The 26,894-nt window shown below is 40.8% G+C and overlaps 1 protein-coding gene across 1 annotated transcript in view; it reads left to right on the top strand.

Moving 5' to 3' along the window:
- Window positions 1-26,894, top strand: part of LOC121860736 (heparan sulfate 2-O-sulfotransferase pipe-like) — a 64,481-nt gene that overhangs the window by 13,672 nt on the left and 23,915 nt on the right. Inside the window, exon 2 of the mRNA XM_042358064.1 lies at window positions 26,203-26,579. Within this exon, the coding sequence (XP_042213998.1) occupies window positions 26,203-26,579 (377 nt within the window). The remainder of the gene's footprint in view (window positions 1-26,202; window positions 26,580-26,894) is intronic.

The raw sequence follows: 26,894 nt of genomic DNA, 5'->3' as shown, positions 1-26,894 counted from the left end.
TCTGTGTGTGAGGGAGGGTACATCTGTGTGTGAGGAAGGGTACATCTATGTATGAGGGAGGGTACAACTGTGTGTGAGGGAGGGTACATCTGTGTGTGGGGTACAACTGTGTGTGAGGGAGGGTACATCTGTGTGGGGAGGTACATCTGTGTGTGAGGGAGGGTACATCTGTGTGTGAGGGTACATCTGTGTGTGAGGGAGGACTGTGTGAGGGAGGTACAACTGTGTGAGGGAGGGTGTGTGAGGGAGGGTACAACTGTGTGTGAGGGAGGGTCTGTGTGTGAGGGAGGTGTGTGGAGGGAGGGTACAACTGTGTGAGGGACAACTGTGTGTGAGGGAGGGTGTGGAGGGTACATCTGTGTGTGACATCTGTGTGTGAGGGAGGGTACACTGTGTGTGTGAGGGAGGGTACAACTGTGTGTGTGTGAGGGAGGGTACAACTGTGTGTGAGGGAGGGTACAACTGTGTGTGAGGGAGGGTACAACTGTGTGTGAGGGAGGGTACATCTGTGTGTGAGGGAGGGTACAACTGTGTGTGAGGGAGGGTACATCTGTGTGTGAGGGAGGGTACAGCACCGTGTCTGTCCTACACTGAATAGAATCACTGAAAAACTAGAGAAAATCCTGACTGGCAAGCAAGATGTACCGACATAGTATATCACAAGAAATATGAACAACTTCTTGCGGTGTATTGGTACGAAAAATGATCGGTCTCTTTTTAGCCCCATGTGAATAAAATTATGACGCGAGATTTTTTTGACGCTGAAAATTCTGGTCACACGTGTAGAACTGGTACTTCAACACCCAGAACACCTCCTGCCTAACACCACTGGATAGAAGGTGTGAGAAAGGTACTGCCCTGACACACGTACTGTTACACACTCTGAGGTGGGCGCCTGCACCAATGATTACTGACTCGACTGTGAATTGGATTTATTTTCCGAGACCTCAGAACAATAAACTAGACAGTGGGTTTCATGGTGACGATAACTAAATAAAGATCAGCTGTTTTGCTTTAATAAATTTAGAGTCTTAGCTGTTTTAATCTCGTATAAACTGTTACGTTAATGTTAACTTTACTCGATTGTCACCGTAACTTCAGTGATACTGTCATTGTTTCCTATAGCTACTGTGAGTATAACAGGGAGGACCACAACTCAACCTTAGCTACCCTAAGAAAACCTGTAAAGTGTGAGGAGTAAAGACATATCACGTCCCTCAGTGGTAGAGGACCCCGTCTTCCACCCAGGTACAGACCATACAGGTGTACACTGAACGACAATTGTTACTCTATGTTTGTCTTTGCTACCCCCAAAATGTTCTACACTACTGAGGGTATACACAAACACTTGTTATCTTGAAAATAGGTTCTTATTCTCGTACGGGAGATATACAGAGGAACTAATAGACAGCGGGCTTCCACACCATAAGGACTAGCGATCTCAACTCTGTATCACTCCGCGCTGGCATGTACAGATACCAGCATTCACAAGCTGAATACATAATATGTAAATATGATAATTCACATATATAACATGGTGCATAATAAATGGAAATATTACATAGGATTAATACATGTTCTGTAATATAAGAATACACAGCTTAAGGTACTACTTCGTGTCCATATTATACACTTACCTTCCCAGATTTGCATTTATCGCGACTGTGAAATATATCATGTACCACCTTCGCCGCTGTGGGATGTTTCGAACCATTATGTGCTTCATGTTTCGTATATAGGGAGCTTCTTGTCTCAGGAGTCATGCTCTACCCAGTCACACATAACAACTGATCATATGTAGTGGAGGTAAATGTTTGATTATGTTTCTCCAGCCTAAAGGACAGTTTTACTACTCATCTTAAACGTAAACTTACAAAAACATCTTGTCAAATTAAAAAAAATACATATATAAATAATAATAATAATAGAATGATTTTTGTTAAATTAGAATAGCCATAGTACTTGAGAGCTCGAAGTGGATCGCTTGAAGATTAGCCCTTAACTTACTTCATCTAAAAATTAACCATCCTTATGCTAACATAATATAGCATAACATAATTCCCCCAGGTACCGTTGCAGAGAAGTAAGCTGGGTGCCTAATCTTCATGTGATCCTCAAGTCCTCTAGCTAGTCACCACAGACGTAAAACCCAGAAAGTTTAGACCCCATAACAATCTTCCTTCTGTGTACTGTTGACGTCACTACCACGTGGTTGTGCCTCTCCAAGGCTGGAATGTTCTTGTTACTTTGGTTCTGCTGTGTATGTTTGTCTGTTACCCGGATATATTCATACGTACACACTCGTAAGAACATGCATACACTCGTACATTATTATATACTTGTGGATAACCAAAACAAACAAACACAAGGGTGAAGTTTATTAACACATGACGCAGTAAAAAATATATATATATTTGTAATTAGTAAACCTATTCTTTAATTGCCTTTATAAAATGAATAAATTGTTTGTTATAGAGTATACCAAAGGAGTAAAGTTGAAGGTCGTAAATAAACAAAATACGTCGTATTTTGTTTACATTATGTGTTAACGGAGGCGGCGTGAGTGTGCGTGTCAAAGCTCCTTAAGAAACTATCGTTGAGACAGCCAATCATAATCTCGTTTATTATTGACTGTGGTTGTTAGTGGCTCACCCTCCCCGCGTGCCTTCCTCGTGCATTCTCCTGTGTTTTATTTGCGCAACTTAAATTTTAGGAATATATTAACAAATGAATTTAATATCTAGCTAAGAATATGTATAATATTAAAATTGTTATAATATTGGCCTAGTCCGACTCTGTATTCAGTCTATAGTTCAGAAAATACAGAAATACTTCAAAATATCGAAACAAATATTTTAAAATCACATAAATAAGACAAGTGCGCTGCTTTCAATGTCATTAACTGTTTGAGATGATAAAGTTAAACGAGAACTTGGGAGAGGCAGGCGTAGGGAGATAATGAAGACTTATGTGAGAGAGAAGAGTGTTTGGTTGCTTCACATGTGGCAGTGTGATGATGAGACAGTGTTGCCAAGTCACGCACTCGGCTAGCGAGGAAGATAGAGAAGGATATAGAATAAAGAGGGATATAAATTACAAGAGAGATAAGGAGAGACAAAGAGGGAGAGAATTGGAGATTAAGAGAGTGAGATTAATTAAGATAGGTAAGGAGACAAAAAGGGAATGAAATAGAGATAAAGAGTGAGATAAATTAAGTTAGGTAAGGAGAGAAATAGAGATAGAGAGAGTGAGATAAATTAAGATGGGTAAAGTAGAAGAGAAGAAAGGGGTAAATAGATAGAGAAAAGATATATTTAAGAACAAAATAGAAAACTAGGAAGGAGAAAGAGAATAAAGAATAGACAAATATATAGATAACGGAAGATAAATAGATAGATAGAGGTAAACTGACTGATGTATTGACAGAGAAAACACATTTACATACAAATCCATTGTTTCAAAGTACAAAATATTCATGTCAATAAACAAACAAGCACTTCATACACTGTCCAGGAGAATGATACGACTTGGATTAATACTAGTAATAATAAAATATGATTTGGAACAATGATAGTGATGATAAACAAATATTATTAACTGGATACAACATAACTCCTCACCTCTTGGTCTACAGCAGTGGTTCTCAACCTTGTTTGCCCCATGCATCCCTTTCACCATATGTCAGAATGTCATTCCCTCCTCCTTTCCAAGATTGTCTGCCTCAAAAAGTGCATTCCAAATAATATGCATATAATACTGAAAATCCTTTATTTTTTCCATATTAGTACATATACATTTACAATTTTATATGGATTATTTTTATAGTGGAGTTTTACAAATTAAATGCCAATTGAAAATGTTGATGGATTTATAAAACTTGAATAAAAGTAAAATAGTTTTTTTTTATTTATAATGAATTACTTAACAGACCAAACTGAAGCATAATGCAATAAACAAAAAGTTCAATAGAATACCAGGATATTGTAAATTTGTAATTAATTTTATTCAGATGAAGATTACAGTCAATGAGAAACCTGTGATTGTTTTTTCTTCGCCAATTCTGGGATACGCGGAGGAGTGCTTGAAAGGGCACAACGCAGGTCATTTTCTACCTCTAATCTACTACGTTGCTTCGTTTTAATTTGCAACAGAGTTGAAAAGCCTGACTCACAAAGATATGTCGACACAAACGGAAGCAATGCACGGATAGCTCTTTCTGCCACTTTTGGGTAGGAATCGCACATCAAGGGCCAAAATTCTGTGATTGATTTCTCATCGAACATATCTCTTGCTCCCGAATCAGTTTCCCCCCCCCCCTGAAAACCTGAATTCCCCCCCTGGGGGGAATTCCCCCCTGGTTGAGAACCCCTGGTCTAAAGGATCACAGTCTTCTCAGCAGTTAATGGGTACCTAAAGTTAGTCTTCTTTGTGGACTAAAAAAACCCGGCTGTTTACTATGTGCTGTGCTACACTCCTATCGAGCAGTCAGGCCTACGGGACTCGCTGTCATTTTCATATGAGTCTGTGAATTAGTTGAGAGAACAACACCCTAAAGACAGTATAGTGGTGATGACACTGACGTATGAAGGATCAGAGTTATTTCATCGATAGTTAAGGTGGGTCACGCTTAGATATAGAGTACAGGTAAAATGTGAAAGCTCATCAAAGGGGTGACTTGGAGTGACTCACACCTGACACACAACACTGATACCCCTGTCAAGCTAATGTCGTTGTGGTAAACAAATATTGTTTATCTTTTATTTATCTTGTGTTCTCTTTTTTTTTTTACGGGAGTTAGCCCACCCGGGCACAGGTCAAACGACCCACAACGGGGCCTGGGGGCGAAAAAAAAAAGAACAGAAAGAAATTGAAAATAGAGAAGAAAAAGGTTATATTATGTAAATCTACACCACGAAGATGCCGGAAAACCAGCTTTTTAAAGTGAGACAGATTGTATACGTATGGAAACACAGAAGAAGGCAGAACATTCCACAGTTTGGCTGTGTGAGGAAAGAAGGAGGTACTGTACTATAACGGGTTATTCTCGTGTCACCGACATCCACAGAGAAACGTGTGGGCACCCGGGCAAGACATGTGTTACCAGCCCACGGCCTTGTCGGCGGTACACAGGATGCCAAATCCACCCATACCTCTCACTTCCAACTGTGTCAGAGACATAGTTGATTATTTTCACTGCGTTATGTATTTTCCAACTTGCCTCTAACTACTGTACCTAGAAACCTGTTGCTATAACTATTTCAACTCGTTATTTATTTGCAAAAAGAAAACTCTGAAATTTCCTACATTGAGGCGTACGCCGAGGCGAAGATCACACGGCACTTTGTAAGAGAAACAGTAACGAATGGACAGTGGGAGCCTTATCATGTGCCGGTGTAAATAATAATAAACGGTTTATTAATAGAGTTGCAGCCGGTGTGTGTGTGTGTGTGTGTGACGAGAGGTTGTTTGCATCAAGATGTGTGTCGAAAAAAAAAACGAACTCTGGTACAGTACATCCTGACCGACGAGTTAGCTGATAAAGAAACCATATACAGCTGTACACCCCGCCTTATACTCGCACATAACCGCAAAATAAAAGCAGCCGTATAGGTTAATAATGAACTATTTAGTATCTACTAATATTAACTTGGGTTGAGGCGGATCCTTTTGTCAGACTTGGCTAACCTGCAACTTATTGCCGTAAAATGGTACTGAGCTGGTAGCTAGATTGATTACTGATAATAGTGTGAAATTCATAACCTAGGTTAATCCTGTTTAATAAAGATGGTAGGGTGTTCACAGCGGGTCCAGGGACGAGGGATCGTGAGGGACATAAGGAGGGGGGGAGCCTGTTGGCAACTCAGGAGTGGTGGCAAAAGATCATTATGTAAAACACTTATGTCAGCACTGCCAACAAGTTGATATGTCGAGGCCAAGACTGAGGCCGTGATGGAGTGCTGAAGAAGAGAAAAAGTGAGAAGTTAACTTGTTCGGGGTGGGAGATAAAGGGGTGAACATGAGTGTAAACAGTGATCTAGGGAAGGTGTATAAGTACCTACAGACGTATATAGTATACCTTGATGATGACCATCTTCACCATCAGCATCAGCAGGTGGCAGAGTGGGTGAGTGAGTCAGGGCGTCCTTCCCTCGCGATTGTTTTTGCCGGGTGTGGTGGGGTTCGTGGAGGCTCCCAGTGTACTTGTTAAGTGATCTCAGCCTCACAAAAGCTGATACTGATTACTATAGTTGCTAAAAAAAAGGAGTTTTATAAGCACTTTCTTATTATGTATTTTGAGAGCGTAACAAAAGATCATTTAATGGATCTGTGGTTGATCGTGTGGGACACCCGGGGGATATAACTTGCAAACTTGGAGAGATTAGTACACGAATGTGATGCAACTGAAGTACCTAACGGTGACCATCACTTCTGGGCCCAGTATTGTGTGACAGTCGTGTCCTCTCTTGCACAGAGTGATTCCTGATATTAATGATCACTCAACACAAAATAACATAAGAATATTGAAGTCTGACAGTGTCCACTTATAAGGAGCATTGCAAGACAACATTGTTTAACAGTCTCCAGCCAACAGATGGTGTCGTTTAGCTTTCGTTGAGAGGAAAAAATATATGCAGATGTATTAAACAGTCAGCAAACTTCAGTTTGTGCACGTATACAGGACTACTGCAGAACAGCTGGCTGATGACGTAAGTTAGAGAAGAGTAGGCTTTAGGTGCCCCGCCGCGCGCGCCATCATTCCCAGGGTGTTGTTTACACGCTACAGCTACACTTACCAGTCATCAGCTGGTTGGTGATCAACCTCACCCATCTTGACTACACTTTTACTAACAATGGGGACCAGAACAAATTACTTAAACAGAGAAAAACTACCCTGCATGATTATAATTTATTCCCTCCACAGACGCAATGGGGGCTATTGGTGTAGTAAGTTAAGGTAACTCATTTACTGTACTGTAAGTGATGCAGTTATACCACAGGACTGTAAGATTACGGCACACCAACAACATACAACAGTACTTGGTTTGTAAAAACATCCGTGTTGCACATGAGACACTGTTGGGGTCTTTCCTGTGTGTAATGTGAAGCAACAGGTGAATACAGGAAAAAATAATACTCTCAACAATTACATACAAGTTTATGTAACATTTTTTAGCAGGTTGGAGGCCTCCCTGGGTCACGCCCTCGCCATCCCACACGTGGTGAATGTAGTCACAGTGGTGGAGGTTATGTAAGGGTGGTTCATACAGGGTAGCAAGCATGCGCAAGGTCAACTAAACTTGAGCGAAAGTCTTCTGAAATCGATTTTGTAATTAATGCTTGTTATGTTTGTTAATCCGGTAGACCTTGTGTTTATACCACATCAATAGTAGAATTATATGGAGAAAATACGGCAAATTTGTTAACGTGTAACACCAGAGAAGCTGTGCAGCACACTGGCGACGTAACACTATGGGTGGACTTGACTGCTACAACTTAAAGCTACTCTTCGTAAGCTATAGCATAAAGCTGTAGCATTAAAAATGTACCGTAAAATGAGATTGAAACTTTAATTACGCTACCAAGTAACTATTAGGGAACAAAATTAAATAAAATAATCTTTTAGACATCATTAAAATGTATATCATTTCGCTTGCTGTTCAGTATGAGCTAAAATCTTTGTGCGATTTAAATAAAGATCAAGTCACAAGATTCGAGAATCAGATATTATAAAATTATGTCCACAAAAACTAGGAAATGAACTTTATGGTGAGCGCCATGACTCGCCCAGCAATTTGAACCTGCTTCACTTCTTGGATTCATGAATCTCGACACCACCTGCCATGAAGCCAGCCGCCTCTAAGGCAAACTCCATCTCCAGTACAACACGGATCTTCATCAGTGCAGTGTGCTTTTCATTTGTAAATTTTTATCGACTTCTCATACAGTAAGTGTAACGAAACTTCGTCATCTGAGCTGAAATATTCATTAAGTCAATATATCCTAAGTTAAAATAAATTCAAATAGCAAGAAAGACGAATAAGCTAGTGTTGTTGATCATCGTCACCGAATTGGGCGAGGTGTTGACAGTTTTCATGTCGCCAATTCGTGTATTTTGCTGGATGTGATATAGTATAGTTCGAGGGTTATTAATGGCAGTATCAGCAATCTTGGGAACTGGTACTGTGCAGCCCATATACTTCTGGTCGTGTTACACTGGCTGGAAAAGTAAGTATTGCTCTGATTAACCAATGTGTCGACGGTTTAACTTCTGCTCAGTTGTATCGGCCATACAGCTCTTAAGACGTTTTCACTTGTTTCTTGAGAAGTCGAGTTTCTGTATAACATTTCATTTAATCGCCAGAGTATCTTACTGGGTCGTGTGGTCAATGAACATGATGTTGACTCTTTCAAAGGCCAATTCTCACTTTTGTAAATCTTCAGTTTTTTGTATGTGACGCCGTCTGTCTGAACTATGTATTCCTCTAGTGTTAGATTGGAAGTTATAAGCTTAATTCACATTATTTATAGTTAGTGTCGATCACGATGGAGGGCAAGTGAGGCAGAGGAACAGACTTCTGTTTAAAGGGATGCTGAAAACTCGCCTAAATATTTTTTTCAGGGGATATCCAGTAATGTAATAACTAGCAGGGTTAATGGATAGATCGGGGGGCTCTGGCGTAAGAACGGATACAGGGATGTAAGGATATGGATGTTTATGATTAATACTCAAGTTAACGATACAGTATGTTTGAGTAAAGACAGATGTAGGATTATAAGTCAAGGATAAGCCTCTGATGTACTAAGGGGTAGAAATATGTCTCAGATGTACAGTGCCGGAAGACAGAAGTTGCCTGTCCCTCCCCTGACCCCTCTACTCAAGACAACAATAGTATGTTAAGTAAGCGGTCGTTGGCTCAGTTAGTGGTGATGGTCTTGTCTACACTCGAGTCTCGACAATATCGAGCTGAGGTGACCTTCCCGTCGTGTAATATTCGAGGTTTACTGTACAATACTGATCAACATTTTTGTCATTGACATTCTGCAGCTTATTTTAGTTTAAAGGATATTGAAATGTATTATATGGTAAACATACCACTCGTGTGTGCACCTTGTAGATGTGAACTCTAACAACGCAATACATGTCTGTCTTTTTAGATTTGGTTTCGGTATTATAGCAGTTTCGGCCAATACACGGCCGACTGTTTTAACCATACCCAACCTTTAGATCTCCTTATTTGGAGTATTTCTAATCCCATTTCAACCAGGGGGTAAACTTCGGAAATGAATTTTAAAGTTTTTCCATACTTTGCGGTGGGGGACTCTAAAACGGGTACTTTCCCCCGGAAATAAAGGTAAAATTCAATTAAATCACACCAAAATACACTGGATAAATTAATTTCTAAACTACTAGGGCATATCGGCCCAAACTGCAAATTTACCTTGGTTTCTGCTCAGTAAATTATTAATATATTAAATGAACTTAGATTAGTTTTGCTTGAGATTGTTAGACGTGTTGCTGTCCCAAGTAACTGTAGTGTTAGAATTATTTTCGGTGTGGAGGGATGAACCTTATTTCACAAGTTTCCGTTCGCGGGTCGTCGGTTGTGAAGGTGTACGACTAAACGATACGTTACTCGCCTTTTAAGAAACGCAAATTGGAAATGATTTCGGTGTAAAGTGGCACGTGACACGGTTCTTGCGTACGGTATCATTGTGCTTCAGATTCATTCGGCGCTGCAGTATTATATGAGTTGAAATAAGGAACTTACACCTCCAGCCTCCCAGAATTCTCAAACATGAAACTACAGTATTGGCAAAGGATTAAATGGTCATCGCTCTTGCAAAGTGATACAATTTTCTTTGAATGTGAACGCCCAAGGTAAAAGATGTTATATAATAGATGGGCAACCCAAATCATATTAATTGAAATTGGTTGACAGATTTGTTTATAAGAGCAGTAAGAATGTGGATGGAGTAATGGGTATTAATAAGTCACCTGTGCATGTGGAAGATAAAGTGTGAAAATAAAATCATCACCATGGTTAGTAATAGATCATTATATGGTATAATTTTGGTTTCGGTCATCCCTGTATTTAGAACCTAACCTAGCCACAGAACCCAGGGGTTAGATCCTCCAGACCCCGACTGATTCTAATAGTTAAATTCCTAAGATTCCCCGGATGACCGAAACTAAAATAATACCCATTAGATAATGAAAGGGTCAAGTAATGGTGGTGGATAGATGCCCTTGAGGCTGTTGCGTGAGTGTTAGTCATAGTGAGTGAAGCAACCTTGGGAGTAGTTAGCGTCATGTTACTCTTACCAACCCTCCACCTCTCACGCTTTTAGAACCTGCCTGTCATATACTGTTATCACAAGACTGAGTTCACCATCGGTGCACTGTTACCTCCCTGCTTATTGAAACCAGTTCCAGAAGTCTACCCTCTTCAAACACAAAAATTACTCACCAACTGAGATTATATTACGGATAACATCTTAGTGTTTGGTTACTTGGTTTTTAACGTTTCCAGCTCTCGGTTGTTTGGCTTAAATATCTCTTCTCCCTGAACAGTGGTGCTCCTCTGAATTACTGGCATCATGGCTCTTTCTTGAGTCTTAATGGTAGTTAAACGTTAATTTATTCCTCCTCTCCATAAAAGTTGTGTACACTTAAATTTCCATAATTTTGAACCATATCAGTATAAGCTAAGACACCTTGTCATCTTGGTCCTACATGTACAGTTCAGTATACTAAGAAAATTTGTCTCGTGCAGGCAAGTGTATTTGATGGATTTGAGGTTTGGCTTATCGTCGTGGGAATAAGTTAAAAATAGTCGTTTTGCGTTGCCGGCGAATACCCAGAACAGTGGGTCAATGGAGTGTTGGGTCGGTAAGTAGGTAAACCCAGCTGTATTATCTGGTGATTGTATGATGACTGCTGGCGGGGAGGTGATGCGGGCCGGTGCCAACTTGTTTATTTAACATGCCGATGTAGCCCAGCTCTTGCCACACCCCACAGTCTAGTACATGATGCACCACCACAGTCTAGTACATGATGCACCACCACAGTCTAGTACATGATGCACCACCACAGTCTAGTACATGATGCACCACCACAGTCTAGTACATGATGCACCACCACAGCCTAGTACATGATGCACCACCACAGCCTAGTACATGATGCACCACCACAGCCTAGTACATGATGCACCACCACAGTCTAGTACATGATGCACCACCACAGCCTAGTACATGATGCACCACCACAGCCTAGTACATGATGCACCACCACAGTCTAGTACATGATGCACCACCACAGTCTAGTACATGATGCACCACCACAGCCTAGTACATGATGCACCACCACAGTCTAGTACATGCTGCACCACCACAGTCTAGTACATGATGCACCACCACAGCCTAGTACATGCTGCACCATCACAACCAAGTATATGATCCACCACCACAGCACCATAGCCTTCCACCAGACGTAAGTGGCTGCTGCCCTGCTGAATTGACTCTTGTGGTACAGTATATATCCGCGGCTGGCGTGTGGGGTAGAATTTGTAGATGCCGGGGAAAGTCTTCGAGTTGAAATATGAACAGGGAATGAATTAGAGAGTCGAGCTGCTCCGTTAATGATTCCGACTCCTTCATCTTTACGCATCATTGTGTAAGTTGACAATAACTATTGATATGTTAATTATAAGTCATTTTAGGGAGGCAATCTTCTAAGCAAGTAGGCGGGCTGGTTCATTTTGCCTGGTCACGTTTTGGTTAAGATGGTGTACTTGTTGTCTTTAGAGTAGTAATACAACTGAACCAAAGTATTCTGTGCCTAGTCAGTGTGTTGTGCATGTCTGTAAATCACGCTTTAGTTGACACTTAACCGCTATTGAGGAACAATATGAAAACATGTCATAATTTTTTTCGATAATTATTAACCACATTTTCTGTATTTGTTTTAGCCGTCTAAAATGTGCTATTGTGCAAGTAGGAAGACCACAGGGCTTAGGAGTGTTATGAAAGAGAAAGGGGTATAAGGAAGCAGACTTGGTCATAAAGATAAGGGAGAGACAAAAGTGAAACGAAATATAAAACAAAGATGAAGTAGATATAAAATATAGGTAGGAGATAAACATAACAGAGAAAAAGGGAATGATAAAAACAAGGAAGAATTCATTGTATTTAGAGCGATTAGGAGCAAAGAAAGTGAGAAGGGGTAGTATTGGAACATAAAGTAAAGAGAGCTGGGAAGGCACAGATTATGCTGTTCAGTTCTGGTGCCCTTATTATAGATTGAATATCAATTCAATGGAGTCGGTGCAGCGAAGAATGACGAAAATGATTCCGGGACTAGAAACCTTCCATATCAAGATAGATTAAGGAAACTAAACTTGCATTCCCTAGAAAGACGAAGAGTGCGGGAAGATATGATAGAAGTATTTAAGTGGGTGAAAAGAATCAATAAAGGAGATATAAAGTTTTTATAATATCCGAGCAGTATAGGACTTGTAGCAACGAATTTAAGTTGGATAAGTTTAGGTTTAGTAGGGAGATAAGAAGAAACTGGTTCATAAATAAGTGCTGGGACGCTGGAAAGTTTTAAAAGGAGGCTAGTTAGATTCATGGACGATAGAGAGTGGTTGTAACTCGCCGGGAGCTGCCATGCACAGGCCAACCGGCCTACTGCATACTCCTTATTTTCCTATGTTCTTATAATATGGTACAGCACTAGTTTTTGCAGCGTTGTTAATTTGAGTACCGTGTCAGGGACCCCTAGCACTATTTCACAACTGATGCTCCCATGATAATAACTCGCGTCCTCTCCCCCGTCTTCCTCATAGTATGGTCCTGATAAGACTTTCACATATGACTGAAATGCAGACAAGATATCACTGGCTTTTGTATAAGTAAGTTGAGGAGGATAGCGTGGACAGATCGGTTGCGTGACGCCGTGACGCCACAAACCCCTCTCAACTTATTAACAGAGTTGGACTTGTATGTGGCCGCTAGGAAAAGTGAATTGGCGGAGGGAATATTTTCACTAAACCTAACTTTTCATCTAGGTTTTTATTTGTTTATTTTAGTGTGTTAAGAACTGATTAGAAGTTTTATTCAGTATATTACATTTAACGGTGAACATTTACCCTTATGGTAATGGTAGAATGAACTTGTGGTTGGTCTTAAAGTACGCCCAGGTTAAACATAAGGGATCTCCGCTCTAGCTTCCCGCTGTTGCATAATCCTCCCTCTTGCTCCACGAAGGACAAACTCCACTGTTATCACCAACGAAGAAAAAATAACCTCACTGTATCCAAGAATGTATTTGTTTGTAGGCTTTACTTTAATCCTTTAATATAATACCGGTGTCAGTAAATATTAATGATATCTATATTTACTCAACGAATTTTATATTAGTTTTGTGCACGAAACATACCTGAATAGTAACTAATAGTTGTCTGTAACCAAAAATAAATGAATTAAGGATATGATATAATTTAAAACCGGTAGGCCATTTACTTTAACAGAATAAAATGTAAATAATGTACTACCAAGGTTATCATACGTGAAAATATTACATTAATTATAAGAACAAAATCGGGTAAGTTATTGTACTGTATGTGAGAATAGGGCTACTTCCCGGGCTAGTAGTATGAACAATTTCCTGTGTGTCATAGATACGGGCAGGCGGTCATGTGACTAACCCTACACTTTCTCTATACATCACCACATTAAGGTAGAGTTAATAGGTGGTTTTAGGTCTGAAATTTGTGGTGTTTTTCATTATTCATTGGAATATTTATTGGTTTTGGAGTCTCGTCTTCACTTTAAGTACCGTGATGACTACCAAAACCAGGCTGTGTTGTATTTGGTTTTAGAAGCTGTACAGAAAAGTTTTGGAATTGATTATATAATCTAATATACTATAGCGCTATCCGTCTGTCTGTGCAGCCGAAACGGCACAATCGTTTTTCATCAAACTTGGTGGAAAAATCGCAAAAAAATGTAGAGTGGAACAAACCTGGTCCCATGTCGATGGATTCTTTAGGAAGGCATTAGATAACAATTATATTTACGATGGAAAACGATACAAGTCTACGGACTTGGCGCACCCTCATTCGCTGTACGCTGTCAGCCCACGATTGCAGTTAGCAGTTATCGTACGGCTCCCTCTTCCTCCCCCTACTTTTTTTCTTAGCCTACTTTTTTTAATATTGTTTGGATTAGTAAAGGACGGAAGATGAGAATAAAGAAGGGAAAACAGAAAATAGTTAGAGATAACAGGTGGGGGAGAGCTGAGTTTCATCATGCGTCTGGATGCGCAGTTTCAACGTTACCAGACGACCTTACAGCTACAGTGTATACTTATTCCTGTGGCTGACTGTACATGGAAAAGAGGTAATAACAGGAATGCACGGAGAAGATGACTACAATAGACACAGGGTGAATATAGACAGTAAAACAGACAGGAGGTTGACAAAAATAGATAAGACTCATACATGCAGAAATAGACAATATGGCAACTAACATGACAGACAGACAGCTGACTGACTGGTTCGCATTAGTGTACACAAACAGGCAGACACGCCAAAAACGGATAAGACAGACAGATTTGACGACACAAAGAGTACAGACGGGCTGACATTCAACAAACACCACGCAGACGAACAGACAGTTGGGATGGCAATAGACAGGACGGATAAACTTGAGACAGATTAGAAGGCATTTATAAACAAGAATAACACCAAATTGACCATAGCTGCGTCAGTGAGGGTAGGAGGTCTTACACCCTCCAGCATAAATAATAAGACGCATTGAAAACTAACACCCTCGCGCGGAAAAAACGTCGATGGTCGGTCAGTCATGTGAGATGGGCCTAAAACTGACTAACGTAGATGATGACTATGATGACTTAACACAGGTGATGACTTAAGCAGATGGTGACTAATATAACCAGAATCAAGGTCACTTCTCTTCATAATATAATTTATCTCGGAATAATCATCGGTGATTCATAAGATATATATATATATACATATATATATATATATATATATATATATATATATATATATATATATATATATATATATATATATATATATATATATATATATATATAAATTTTTTTTAACCTCTCCTTATGGCGAATATTTCTTTAATTAATTATTCTAACGTTTATTCTATTCCTTCTTATAGTATATTAGATACTGTAAGTATCACGACCACGACCATGATTATAACGACCATGATTATAGCAACCACGACCATGATAATAACAACCACGACGATGATTGTAACAACCACGACCATGATTGTAACAACCACGACCATGATTGTAACAACCACGACCATGATTATAACAACCACGACCATGATTATAACAACCACGACCATGATAATAACAACCACGACTATCATTATAACAACCACGACTATAATTATAACAACCACGACCATGATTATAACAACCACGACCATGATAATAACAACCACGACTATCATTATAACAACCACGACTATAATTATAACAACCACGACCATGATTATAACAACCACGACCATGATTATTACAACCACGACTATGATTATAACACCCACGACCATGATTATAACACCCACGACCATGATTATAACTGCGACCATGATCATAACCACGACTATGATTGTAACAACCACGATCATGATTATACAAACGACATGATTATAACAACCACGACTGTGATTATAACAACCATGACCATAACACCACGACCATAACACCCACGACCATGATTATAACAACCACAACTATGATTAACAACCACGACCATGATTATAACAACCACGACCATGATTATAACAACCACGACCATGATTATAACAACCACGACCATGATTATAACACCCACGACCATAATTATAACAACCATGACTATGATTATAACAACCACGACCATGATTATAACAACCACGACCATGATTATAAACCACGACCATGATTATAACCACGACCATGATTATAACAACCACGACCATGATTATAACAACCACGACCATGATTATAACAACCACGACCATGATTATAACAACCACGACCATGATTATCTCATATACTATAGGAATAGCCGTGTCTGAGTGTGTGTGTGTCTGTTCTGGGCAGCCGAAACGACACAATCGTTTTTCATCAAACTTGGTGGAAAAATCGCAAAAAATTCGTAGAGCGGAACAAACCTGGCCTCATGTCGAAGGTTTCTTTAGGAAGGCATTAATTAACCATTTTATTTACCTTGGAAAATGATGTCCCTGTACGCTGCCAGCCTTCCGGCGGTTGCGCGCTAGCCAAAGACGAGCGTTCGAACTTTCGCGCTTTGGTAAACTGTACCACCGGACTCGCCACCGGGCACGAAGTGCCCACGATCACTTGTTAACCCTATGGTCTCCCGCTACCATACATCATAAATTCAGCTCCTGCCACTTCCATCATTATCTTCATTACCATCATCATCCCAGCACAGCACTACTCTCCCACACTGTTACCACCACAGGATCAGATGTTGTCTTTGCTGCTAAGAGCCATCCTGGTTGCTAAACGTTGTTGCCAATCCGAGTAATGGCTGGACTTCCCGCCATCACTACTTGTCTGAACTATCGCATTTTCTAAATTAATTGGTGTTGCATCATCAGGCAAACCATGAAAATATGAGGCAACTATGGTTTGCAGTATGTCACTGGGTAGGGCAGCCACCCGGGGCTTATTGATTGTTGTTATAGTAACAGCTGTACGGTACTGCTTCGGGGTCTGCCATAGATGCAAGTATTTTTACCGTTAACTTCACTAATGATCTGTTATGTAAGCACTTCTGGTCTGTGTTTATATTCAAATTAGAGAAATCAGCCCATCAAAATCATCAAGGCACATAGCTAGCTACATAGGACTCACATATTAACCATGAATTTAAACATTTATCTCGCAAGGTGATATCCCACGATACCCCTAGTCAGTAGTCATAAACCTTGACCATAGAGCGAAACATGTCTGGTGTGGGCGGCGAGAACCACAACATAGCCAGCTAGAAGGGGGTTACAGTACTGCTGGAGCAAGGCCAAAACGGTTCCGCCCATACCAGCGCCTGGAGCTCCTACTTAGACTACTGTTACCTCACTCGCTTAAAAACAATCGCATTAAGAACAGGTTTTGAGAAACTAAAGTAAAAGATCCTAGCGTGAAAATTTGTCTAAATGCTGTATAAATCGTTGATTTTAAATAAATACCCTCCAATGCAGAAAAAGACGACATAGTGTAAAGTTTATATGTAAACATTACGGAAGGGGTGAAGATCAGAAGAGATGAAGCAGTGGTCATGTTAGGGGACCGTCAATAAGGGTGGTGAGGAGACCAGCTGTCACAACACACCACTGTTGGATGCTGACACCCTTCTGGTGCCTCTCCCCTACCTTACCACTGTTGCCTCCCCCCTGCCTTAGCACTGTTGCCTCCCCCCTGCCTTAGCACTGTTGCCTCCCCCTTGCCTTAGCACTGTTGCCTCCCCCCTGCCTTAGCACTGTTGCCTCCCCCCTGCCTTAGCACTGTTGCCTCCCCCCTGCCTTAGCACTGTTGCCTGCCTTAGCCCCTCCTGCCTTAGCACTGTTGCCTCCCCTGCCCACTGTTGCCTCCCTGCCCAGCACTGTTGCCTCCCTGCCCTGCCTTAGCACTGTTGCCTCCCCTGCCCAGCACTGTTGCCTCCCCTTGCCTTAGCACTGTTGCCTCCCTTGCCTTAGCACTGCTGCCTCCCTACCAGCACCGTTGCCTAGCACTGTTGCCTCACCCTACCTTAGCACTGTTGCCTCCCCACCCTTAGCACTGTTGCCTCTCACCCACTTTAGCACTGTTGCCCCCACTTTAGCACTTGCTTGCCTCACCTCCCCACCTTAGCACTGCTTGCCTCCCCTACCCAGCACTGTTGCCTCCTCCCTACCTTAGCACTGCTTGCCTCCCCTACCTTAGCACTGTTGCCTCTCCCCTACCTTAGCACTGTTGCCTCCCCTACCTCCCCTAGCACCTTAGCACTGTTGCCTCCCCCCTACCTTAGCACTGTTGCCTCTCCCCTGCCTTAGCACTGTTGCCTCTCCCCTGCCTTAGCACTGTTGCCTCTCCCCTACCTTAGCACTGTTGCCTCTCCCCTACCTTACCATTGCTGCCTCTCCCCGACCTCTATTGTTTTTAAAACTTAAGTTACCCAAAGTGTTGATAATAATGGAATTATGTTAGCCCACATCGAAGACCAATAGACGAGGGTTAAGTCTCTGCCAGCTAGAACTGTTTACCTTCTTTGTTTAAACAAATAAGTAGAACCACACTTGACTTAATAGGAAAAATTACAAATATTGCCAAGACATTATAATAAGTCGGGAGATATTTGTCTATGTACCCAGCTTAATAAGTTACTAGGGTCATTAAATTGTGGCAACCTAGTTACGGGGACATTTGTGGTAGCTTAGTTGACCAAGCCATATGTAGTAGTTTAGTTTATGGGGGCATTTGTGGCCAGCCTAGCTACAGTCGGGCACTTGCGTTGGTTGTGAGACAGAAGTGGCTGTGCGCACGCGCATACACACCAACAACAAAACTGGACATTATTTACGACCATTGCTGCCCTTGCTCATGCCTGCCTCGCTCTACTGTGTGAAGACTTTGTTGCGGTTGTCGTGTAGAGCGAGTTCTACTCCCGGATGTTGGTAGCATATTACTTCAGCAGGTGGCGCTCATTAGGCTATCCATATTCCTCTACATGTAATGTAATTCTTTCCCAGGCATGACTTGGTGTCCATACCGGGTTGCACTTGTATACGGAATACCGTAGTGCAGTATGTCCTATTATAAATATTCTCACATAGGGACCACATTTACTGTTTACACTGTATTGATATTTGTTTGGTAGTAGGTAGCTACCAAACAGGGAGGTACTACCACCTGGGAAGATATTGGAAGCATAATGTGTTAGACCAGAGGTGGGCAATTATTTTGACTGGCGGGCCACTTCATGAATTTTGGTACACGCCGCGGGCCAGAGACTTAATATAGATGCAAATGCATTGTATTTGCACAAAATAAAGCCCTGTATTTATATATATAGGATGTAAGTAAAATATTAAGTAGCATACATAGATATTTTGGGGAAATAAATACGTCACTTCTTAGCTTGTATCTTTTATTATTGATAATAATGCTAATACAAATACCAATATTAATACTACTAATAATAATATAAAGTTATGGTGCAGTAGATTTGGTATTTTAAGTGCATTAACGTAACTGCCGTAACAGAAGAGAATCGATATTATAAGTTGAAATAATTAGTCTCTTGAGACGTTGTCTTTACTCTTCCCTCGGGAGGTGGTGGTAGGGTTGAGTTGGTCAGGTCTGATCACAGCTATCCTGCTTCGTCTGGCTTCCCTAGGGAGGTGGTGGTTGGGTGGAGTCATGTCAAATTGTAGCTGTTCCTGATCGGCTGATCTATGATGTCACTGCTGCAGACTGCTTGAAAAATGTATTTAATACAGTTTAATATTTATTGTTGCTTCTTCATAAATTAAGGATAATATAAATAAGTTTTAATGGTTGAAAATAAGGAAAAAGCAAGTCAAAGCACCAATATGTAATTTATTAAAATATTTTAAAGTATGTTCATATGTCATATTATATTCTGAAATTGTTTAGTATCTTGATAAGAATATTTAACTTACTCAGTGGGACGAATGACAGCGCTGATGATTGCTGACCAGACCATTGAAGTCAGGTGTTGCCTCCGTTGTTGCAATGAAAAGTACTTGTTCAAGGTGATCATCAGTCATTGCAGATCTAAGTTTTGATTTATTCAGCTTCATTATCGAAAATGTCTGCTCACATATGTATGTAGATCCAAACAGCACAAGCATTCTTTGAGCATGAGCCTTTAGTTTTGGAAATGCACAGTCATTAAGAGAGGCATAGAATTTGGGAAGAGTCACTGTTTTCATCTGCTCAGAAAGCAAAGGATCACATTGCATGTCAATAAGCTCGAGTTGTAGGTCAACGGGGGCTTTGTCAACATCAAATGAGAAGGGAGAAGACACCAAAAACAGGTCATTTTCAATTAATTTGAAATCATGGAATCTGCGTGAAAATTCGGCATGCAAGTCAAGTAGCTGCAATGAGTACTTCTATACATTTTGATCACAAACTTCAATCTGTTGTAAGGTTGCAAAGTGAGCAAATTGTTTGTTCGTAATCTGACGAGACGAAAGAAGTAATTTCTTCATGAAAGCTTTGACAATGCTGTACAAATCATGTGCAAAAGCCCCCTTCCCTTGTAGCTTTGAATTCAGGTCATTCATATGACCCATGGTATCAACAGCAAATGCAAAATCAGAGAGCCATTTCTCATCATTCAACTGTGGGAAATCTATAGCATTCTGTTTCATGTCCAAAAATAAGCCAATCTCTTCTTTCAATTCCCAAACTCTTTTCAGGATTTTTCCCAAACTAAGCCACCTCACATTTGTGTGATACAGAACATCCGTATGATCAGATTCCAAGTCTTCAAGCAGGGTTATAAACTGCCTGTGATTTAATCCTCTTGCTCGAATGTAATTAACCACTTTCACAACTGTGTCAACGACATGGCTTAAATTTAAAACACTCTTACAAAGGGCTTCTTGATGAATAATGCAGTGCAAAAAGACAATATTTTGTTCTGCATTTGTTTCTCTGACTTGATCTTGAATTCTTTTTAGCAATCCAACATTTTTACCTGTAAGATTTGGCCCTCCATCGGTGGTCACATTTACCAGTTTGTTCCATTCTACTCCTAATTTCAAAAGACAATTATTTACTGCCTCCAATAAATCTTCTCCAGTTGTTGTTCCTTTCAGTGACTGCATTGATACCATTTCTTCTGTGATCTCAAAATATTTGGTGATGCCTCGAATGAAAATTAACAACTGTGCGGTGTCTCTGACATCACAACTTTCATCAAGTGCCAGTGAATAGTATTCAAAAGTCCTTACTTTCTCTTTAAACTGCAGATACATGTTCTCAACAATGTTCTCAACACGTCTTACAATTGTTCGCCTTGACAAACATACATTCTCAAACTGGTTTTTCTTGTCTGGACATAAAATAGAGGCAGAATCAATCATACATTCCTTTATAAATTCTCCTTCAGAGAATGGCTTGCTGTTTGTGGCAATCTTGTGAGCAATCACATAACTCACTTTTGTAATATCCTTGGATGCAAATTGTTTTCTGAAAATATTTTTCTGTTGTAATTGAACAACCATCTCGTTAGCTTTCTTCCTCTTTTGTTCATCAGAAAATTTTTCATATTTACTGGGATGCTTGGTCTCAAAGTGGCGCTTTAAGTAATTCTTTAGCATTGCCACACTTTCTCTGCAAATTAAACACACTGCTTTTTCATCCACGTTGGTAAAAAAATATTTAGAAGTCCATTCCTTGTTGAGTGTTCGATGCTCTGCTTCAACTTTCCTCTTCTTAGATTCACTCATTTCCACTTTAAAATTATGGGTTGGGGCAACAATACATAAGTACAAATTCAGCAAAACCACACTAATGTCCTCTTAAGTGAGAAGCAGAGAGGAGACTGAGCTTTTCTAGTATTGGTGCTGGACGGTGAGGTCAGCTTGGGAAACAATATTGAGGCGTGGGCGTGGCCGTCCTGGTCAAATGGTCAAGAATTATGGGTCTCTCGGGTAAGGGTTCACTGACCTCCATTTGCCTAATCCCAAATCCTAATCCTTATAGATAACCATATTTGAAGTATTCACAACAGGGTGGCCAACTCTCACATAATAATGATCCTTTCTAAGATTTTAATTTATATATATATATATATATATATATATATATATATGTATATATGTATATATGTATATGTATATATGTATATATCTTTATCCACATGCAGTGGCGGGCCACCGAAATAAACTGGCGGGCCACATTTGGCCCGCGGGCCGTATCTTGCCCACCCCTGTGTTAGACTGTCTTATCAACTCTAATAGTTGACCCTGCTGCCATATGGCATCACGAAAATTGTAACCAAGTCCTGGGTTGCTCATCTGACTTTCTGCCTCGTTTACACACAAAAGCAGGGTCTCTATTGTTTCTCTTACTACTAACAACACAGCATACATACTGTATATCGTTTCTCATTCTTGATTATTTTTTTCATTTTTTGTATTTATTTGTGGTTATTATTTTATTATTACTGTATTACTACTATTATTATTGTTTTATTTTACAAATTTATTATGATTATTTATTTTTTATAAATTTATTATTATTATTATTATTATTATTATTATTATTATTATTATTATTATAATAATAATAATAATAATAATAATAATATTTTCGCCCCCAGGCTCTGATGTGGGTCAATGACCTGTGCCCGGGTGGGCTAATCCCCGTAAAAACAAAAGTCCTGTACAATAATTTTCTCGTCCAATAACGGTATGGGAGGAGTTAGGTTATTGTCCTCCCTTGTATTTTGCCAGAGACGAGCTACAGGGGGTGTGGAAATCGTATCCTTCAGTTCATATGTCCACTTGTACCTACCTAATGCGAAAGCGATAATGTGAACATACAGAAAAGGATTGCAGTGAAACTTTGTGTAAATATCACAGCAAAAACTCGGACGAATTCGATAATCATTATTTTTTATTGACTTTGGTTCATTGCCCCTGTAAGTTAGTGATCGAAGACCCAAGATTTTCTGTTAGTTTGTTTAGTTTCCTGGCACGCGGGCTTCGGAAATATCTGTACAATGACTGGCCACGCTGGTGCAGTATGTAGTAACGCCTCAGAAGGAGAAATGCCGCACTGTCGACCGATTTAGATGCCAGCTGAATTTCCCTTGACAATTTATTCCTTATTTGTTGATTCTGTTGTGATTTTTCTTCTATGACAAATTGAATAACCTCATTTTACCGAATGGCCACTCACTATAGGTGGCAATACCGAGGGGAGGAGGCTAGTGACCTGTGTAGAATCACCTATTCTTGGTAATTTTGTCAAGGGCTACTTTGAAGCCCAGTACTGTTCCTAATTCCACAGTTTGAGCTGCTAGACCGTTCCATTGGTCTATCGGTCTCTGTGTGAAAATGTATTTCCATATGTTAGTTCTGCAAGATGACTTGGTGAGCTTGTAGTTATGTCCTCTCGTGTTGATGGTGCATGGTATCACGAAGAAATGGTCCGGGTTGAAATCTGCCCCATTGTGTCTTGCCTTAAGAGTTGTTGGTCCTAAGGCCATCAGTCTACTTGGATAATCTAGATGATGTGGTTGAGGAATCATTTTAGTCGCTCTGTGTTGCATTTTTTCTAGAGATGTAGGTCTTTCTAGAGGTAGGGTTTCCATGCCAGTATTCAGTAATACAAACTGTGATGTAACAGAGATTTGTACAATTAAAAAACCCTTGTCCTATATGTGCATTCGAAGGTACGCTCTATAATTCCCAAATATCAGTTTGCTTTTCTCGCTGCTGCACCCACTTGTTGCGCCGCCTTTAGTGAATGATCTATCACAACACCAAGATCTTTCTTCTTATCGACAGCATCCAGGAAAGTGTTATCATGATGATTATGCTTCGGGCTGTTGTATCCTATATGTAAGGTCTTGCATTTCATAATGTTAAAGCGTATATGCCGGTCTCGTGACCACTTGAACCGCATTCTGTATTGTTGCGACATCGTCTTGACTTGATACCTTCCCAAATATCTTCGTGTCGTCCGCAACTTGACATTGTGGCAATATATTTTCATTTATGAATTTTTGTAGATCACAAACAGGGTGGGTCTAGAGCCTTGCGGTACTCCACTGAGAACCCTTTTCCATTCAGTATACAGTATACATTTTGTGTGTGTGTGGGGAAGTTCATTGGAAAGTCAACCCCTGAGTGGGGGGTTGACAACTTTGGTGGAGATGACCAACTGTGGAAGGTAGCGAATAAAATCGCTCTTCTCTACAGTGTAAATGTGAGCCCAGTAATGCAGTATTCACTGGTTCATTAAACCGACAATCGGTAGGTTTTTTTTTATAATTATTTAACAGCGTGGAGGGGAGGAGTTGTGGCTCCTCTCGAGCTCTCGGCCATCTTTATTTTTTTATTCCCTGGTGGACTCTACTACTGTACTATCTGCCCCATGCTCATTTGTGTACGCTCGACCACCACCACGAGCTTTTATGACGCCGCTTCTTTATTAAACTCAAATGAGGGAGACATCCTCGTTCAAGAACCTGGTGCCGCTGAATATTCCAGGCACGCGTCTCATAAATTACGGTGGGGGTGAAACTTGATCCTGGTGAGCGGTGGTGGGCAGCTGCGGACCAGCGCTGCGTGATGGGTGTCGTGTGTCCTCTCCCTTGCCCCCTCACCCCTCTCCCTCAATCCTTATTGTCCCCTTGCCCTCCTACCGAGAATAAAAAATATACAATGTCGTTCCTGCTTTATGTGTATTCAATCACAATTGTGTAGAACATTGGTCGACGTGTTGAAAAATAGTCAGGTCACAAAAACAGAATTGTTTTCGACTTAACGTTAGGAAAGAAAAAACCCAGTATGAATCTGCATTGCATACTTAAGCAAAACTCACGTTCTTCTAATCAAAATTATCCTAACTAATTAAGCTAAAGCTAACGTGGATTCTCATGGATCATATGGAGATTAGAACCCTCGCGTTATTGTTGGTCAGTTACATGTTGATAAGTTTCTTCCTGGTAAGATTTAGTTAGTTTAACTTGGACCAGCCAACAGGTAGTGTAGTTAAGGTTATTGTTAGGGTGTGTTGAAAACCCTACCGAGACAACAGGAGTCACGGTGTTAATTTTGAAATTCATCTGACAGACCCATCCGTAAGATACCTTTTGGAGCGAGTGTTTACACATGTTTGATACGAAAACGTATTCTCTTTGTTAGCCATGCCAGTGTAGCGTGACAGTTTGGCAGTGTACACGACCCCCTGCTTGTGAGTGAGGGGGATGGCTGCCTGTCTTCCCACATCCAGCATGCACTCACCCAGCCCTCACCATCTACTGGCAACTTTAGTGTGCATGTGGAAGACTTAGACTGATTTTTTTGGGGGGGAGGGGGGGGGGGCACCCTGGTAAATATACTGGACCTTGATAACACTTATGCATCACGATCACTTCTCCTATTCTTCAACACTTGCACATAATATTTTTTAATGTATGATTTGAAAAGTCACAGGTTGAGGACAGTGAAGTACCCTGGTAGGAAACTAATGGCAACACCTGTGTCTGGTTACCGGCGGTCTCCTTTATTGCTCGTGGAACAAACCTTAGTGTGGTGATGGTCGACCACTACGGTGTTTATTAGAAAAGATTCTGTGGATCACCTCAAGGTTAACCCCGCCCCTCCCGCAGCTTATGATTAAACACCCTAACAAGACCTGGGAGGGGGGGGGGGTAGGTTAGCGGCAGGGTAGTTAATCTTTAGGCGAAATAAGTTGGGTGGTTAATCTTCAGGTGATTCGATTCTGTATTTGTCAACTAGCCTAGGTGTGGGTAAAAAAATGAGACGAATGTGACTAACCCTCACCTGGAGCTGAGCTGAAGGGATGGTGGGCCAGTAAACACTCTTGGGTGTTGGCGGTGACCTGTGTTATGATGTATGGCGTCTTGTGTTCATATGTCTCTGTGCACTCGAGTCTTATGGCCATTTTCTTAGTCGTTCTGGAGCTTCGTGAACACTTTCTGGGTCTAGCTCCAACACACGAATGGGTTTATTAAACGCTCTTCCGAGGCCTCTCACAGCAGTCGTACGCATCAATGACAAGTAGTGACTGGAACATCCATTTGCTTTCTTCAAGGAATGTTTTTAGGAATGATACTCGGAGTGAGAATCGTAAACTCTTGGAACAATCTGTCAGGGAGTTTTGTAACGGCACCGAGTGTGAACTCTTTCAAGACCAGACTTGACCAACACTGGTGCAGATGCAGATAAATTCTGGAGCCAGTACAAGGCCAGTACTTGCCAATAGTGTGTAATAGAGGCGTGACCGACTGCCCAAGCGTAGAGGATAAAAGGATAAAGAACATGCTGTATAGTACATATTAGTAAAGGTACGTTGTTTATTAAGATAATGTTGCTCTAAATGATAAATAACTTTGTTAATGTAGTTGTGTTTTTCTCCGGCAGAGTGACGTGGATGGTTATGTGTGGGGCGCTGCTGATGCTGTGGCAGGCCCCTGATCCCTCCTCCTCCAACACCCACCGCCACCCATCTCCTTCACCTACTCACGCCTCCAAATCGTCCTCCCGCACACACGTTAGTAACCTCCACTACCTCCAAGATCATGAAACAAGCTCTTTTAGGTCTTCATCGTACAAAGCTATTCCTGGTGTGTCGTCCAGCCACGCCCCCACCGTTACTACCCGTGGCCGCCCTCCTTCCTCAAGGGTGAACCAGAGGAGTGTGAGCCCCATTCAACCACGTGCATCATTAGCATGGCCAGCTCCACCCACATCTTCTGTGACCGGCAAACATCAGCACCCCATCAGGCATCTGAGTTCTGGTATGGACCATGTATTGCGCTTCGAGCTCTGTTGTCTATTTTTCCCTCCTTTCATCCCCCATTTTGATTCCTTCCTCATCTCTTATTTTCTCTCTTCTTACAGTCTCCTTCGCATTTCCAGTTTCTCACCATCATTTATTTCTTCTCATAGTTTATACAGTTTATCGTGTTACATTTTTTCCTTGTTTCCAATTGACTTTTGTTTACGGTGCTTGTTATTGAGGAACAAAAATGTTAATTACTCGTTTCTCAGGCTACTTTATATAATTATGGAGAGTAACATCGTGGATGGGTAACCAGACAGTTAAATTTATC

The sequence above is a fragment of the Homarus americanus genome, unplaced genomic scaffold, assembly GCF_018991925.1.
Source record: "Homarus americanus isolate GMGI-L3 unplaced genomic scaffold, GMGI_Hamer_2.0 scaffold23617, whole genome shotgun sequence".
Classification (NCBI taxonomy): domain Eukaryota; kingdom Metazoa; phylum Arthropoda; class Malacostraca; order Decapoda; family Nephropidae; genus Homarus; species Homarus americanus.
The sequence above is the reverse complement of the archived record's forward strand: the minus strand, read 5'-3'. Positions and strand labels throughout refer to the sequence as shown.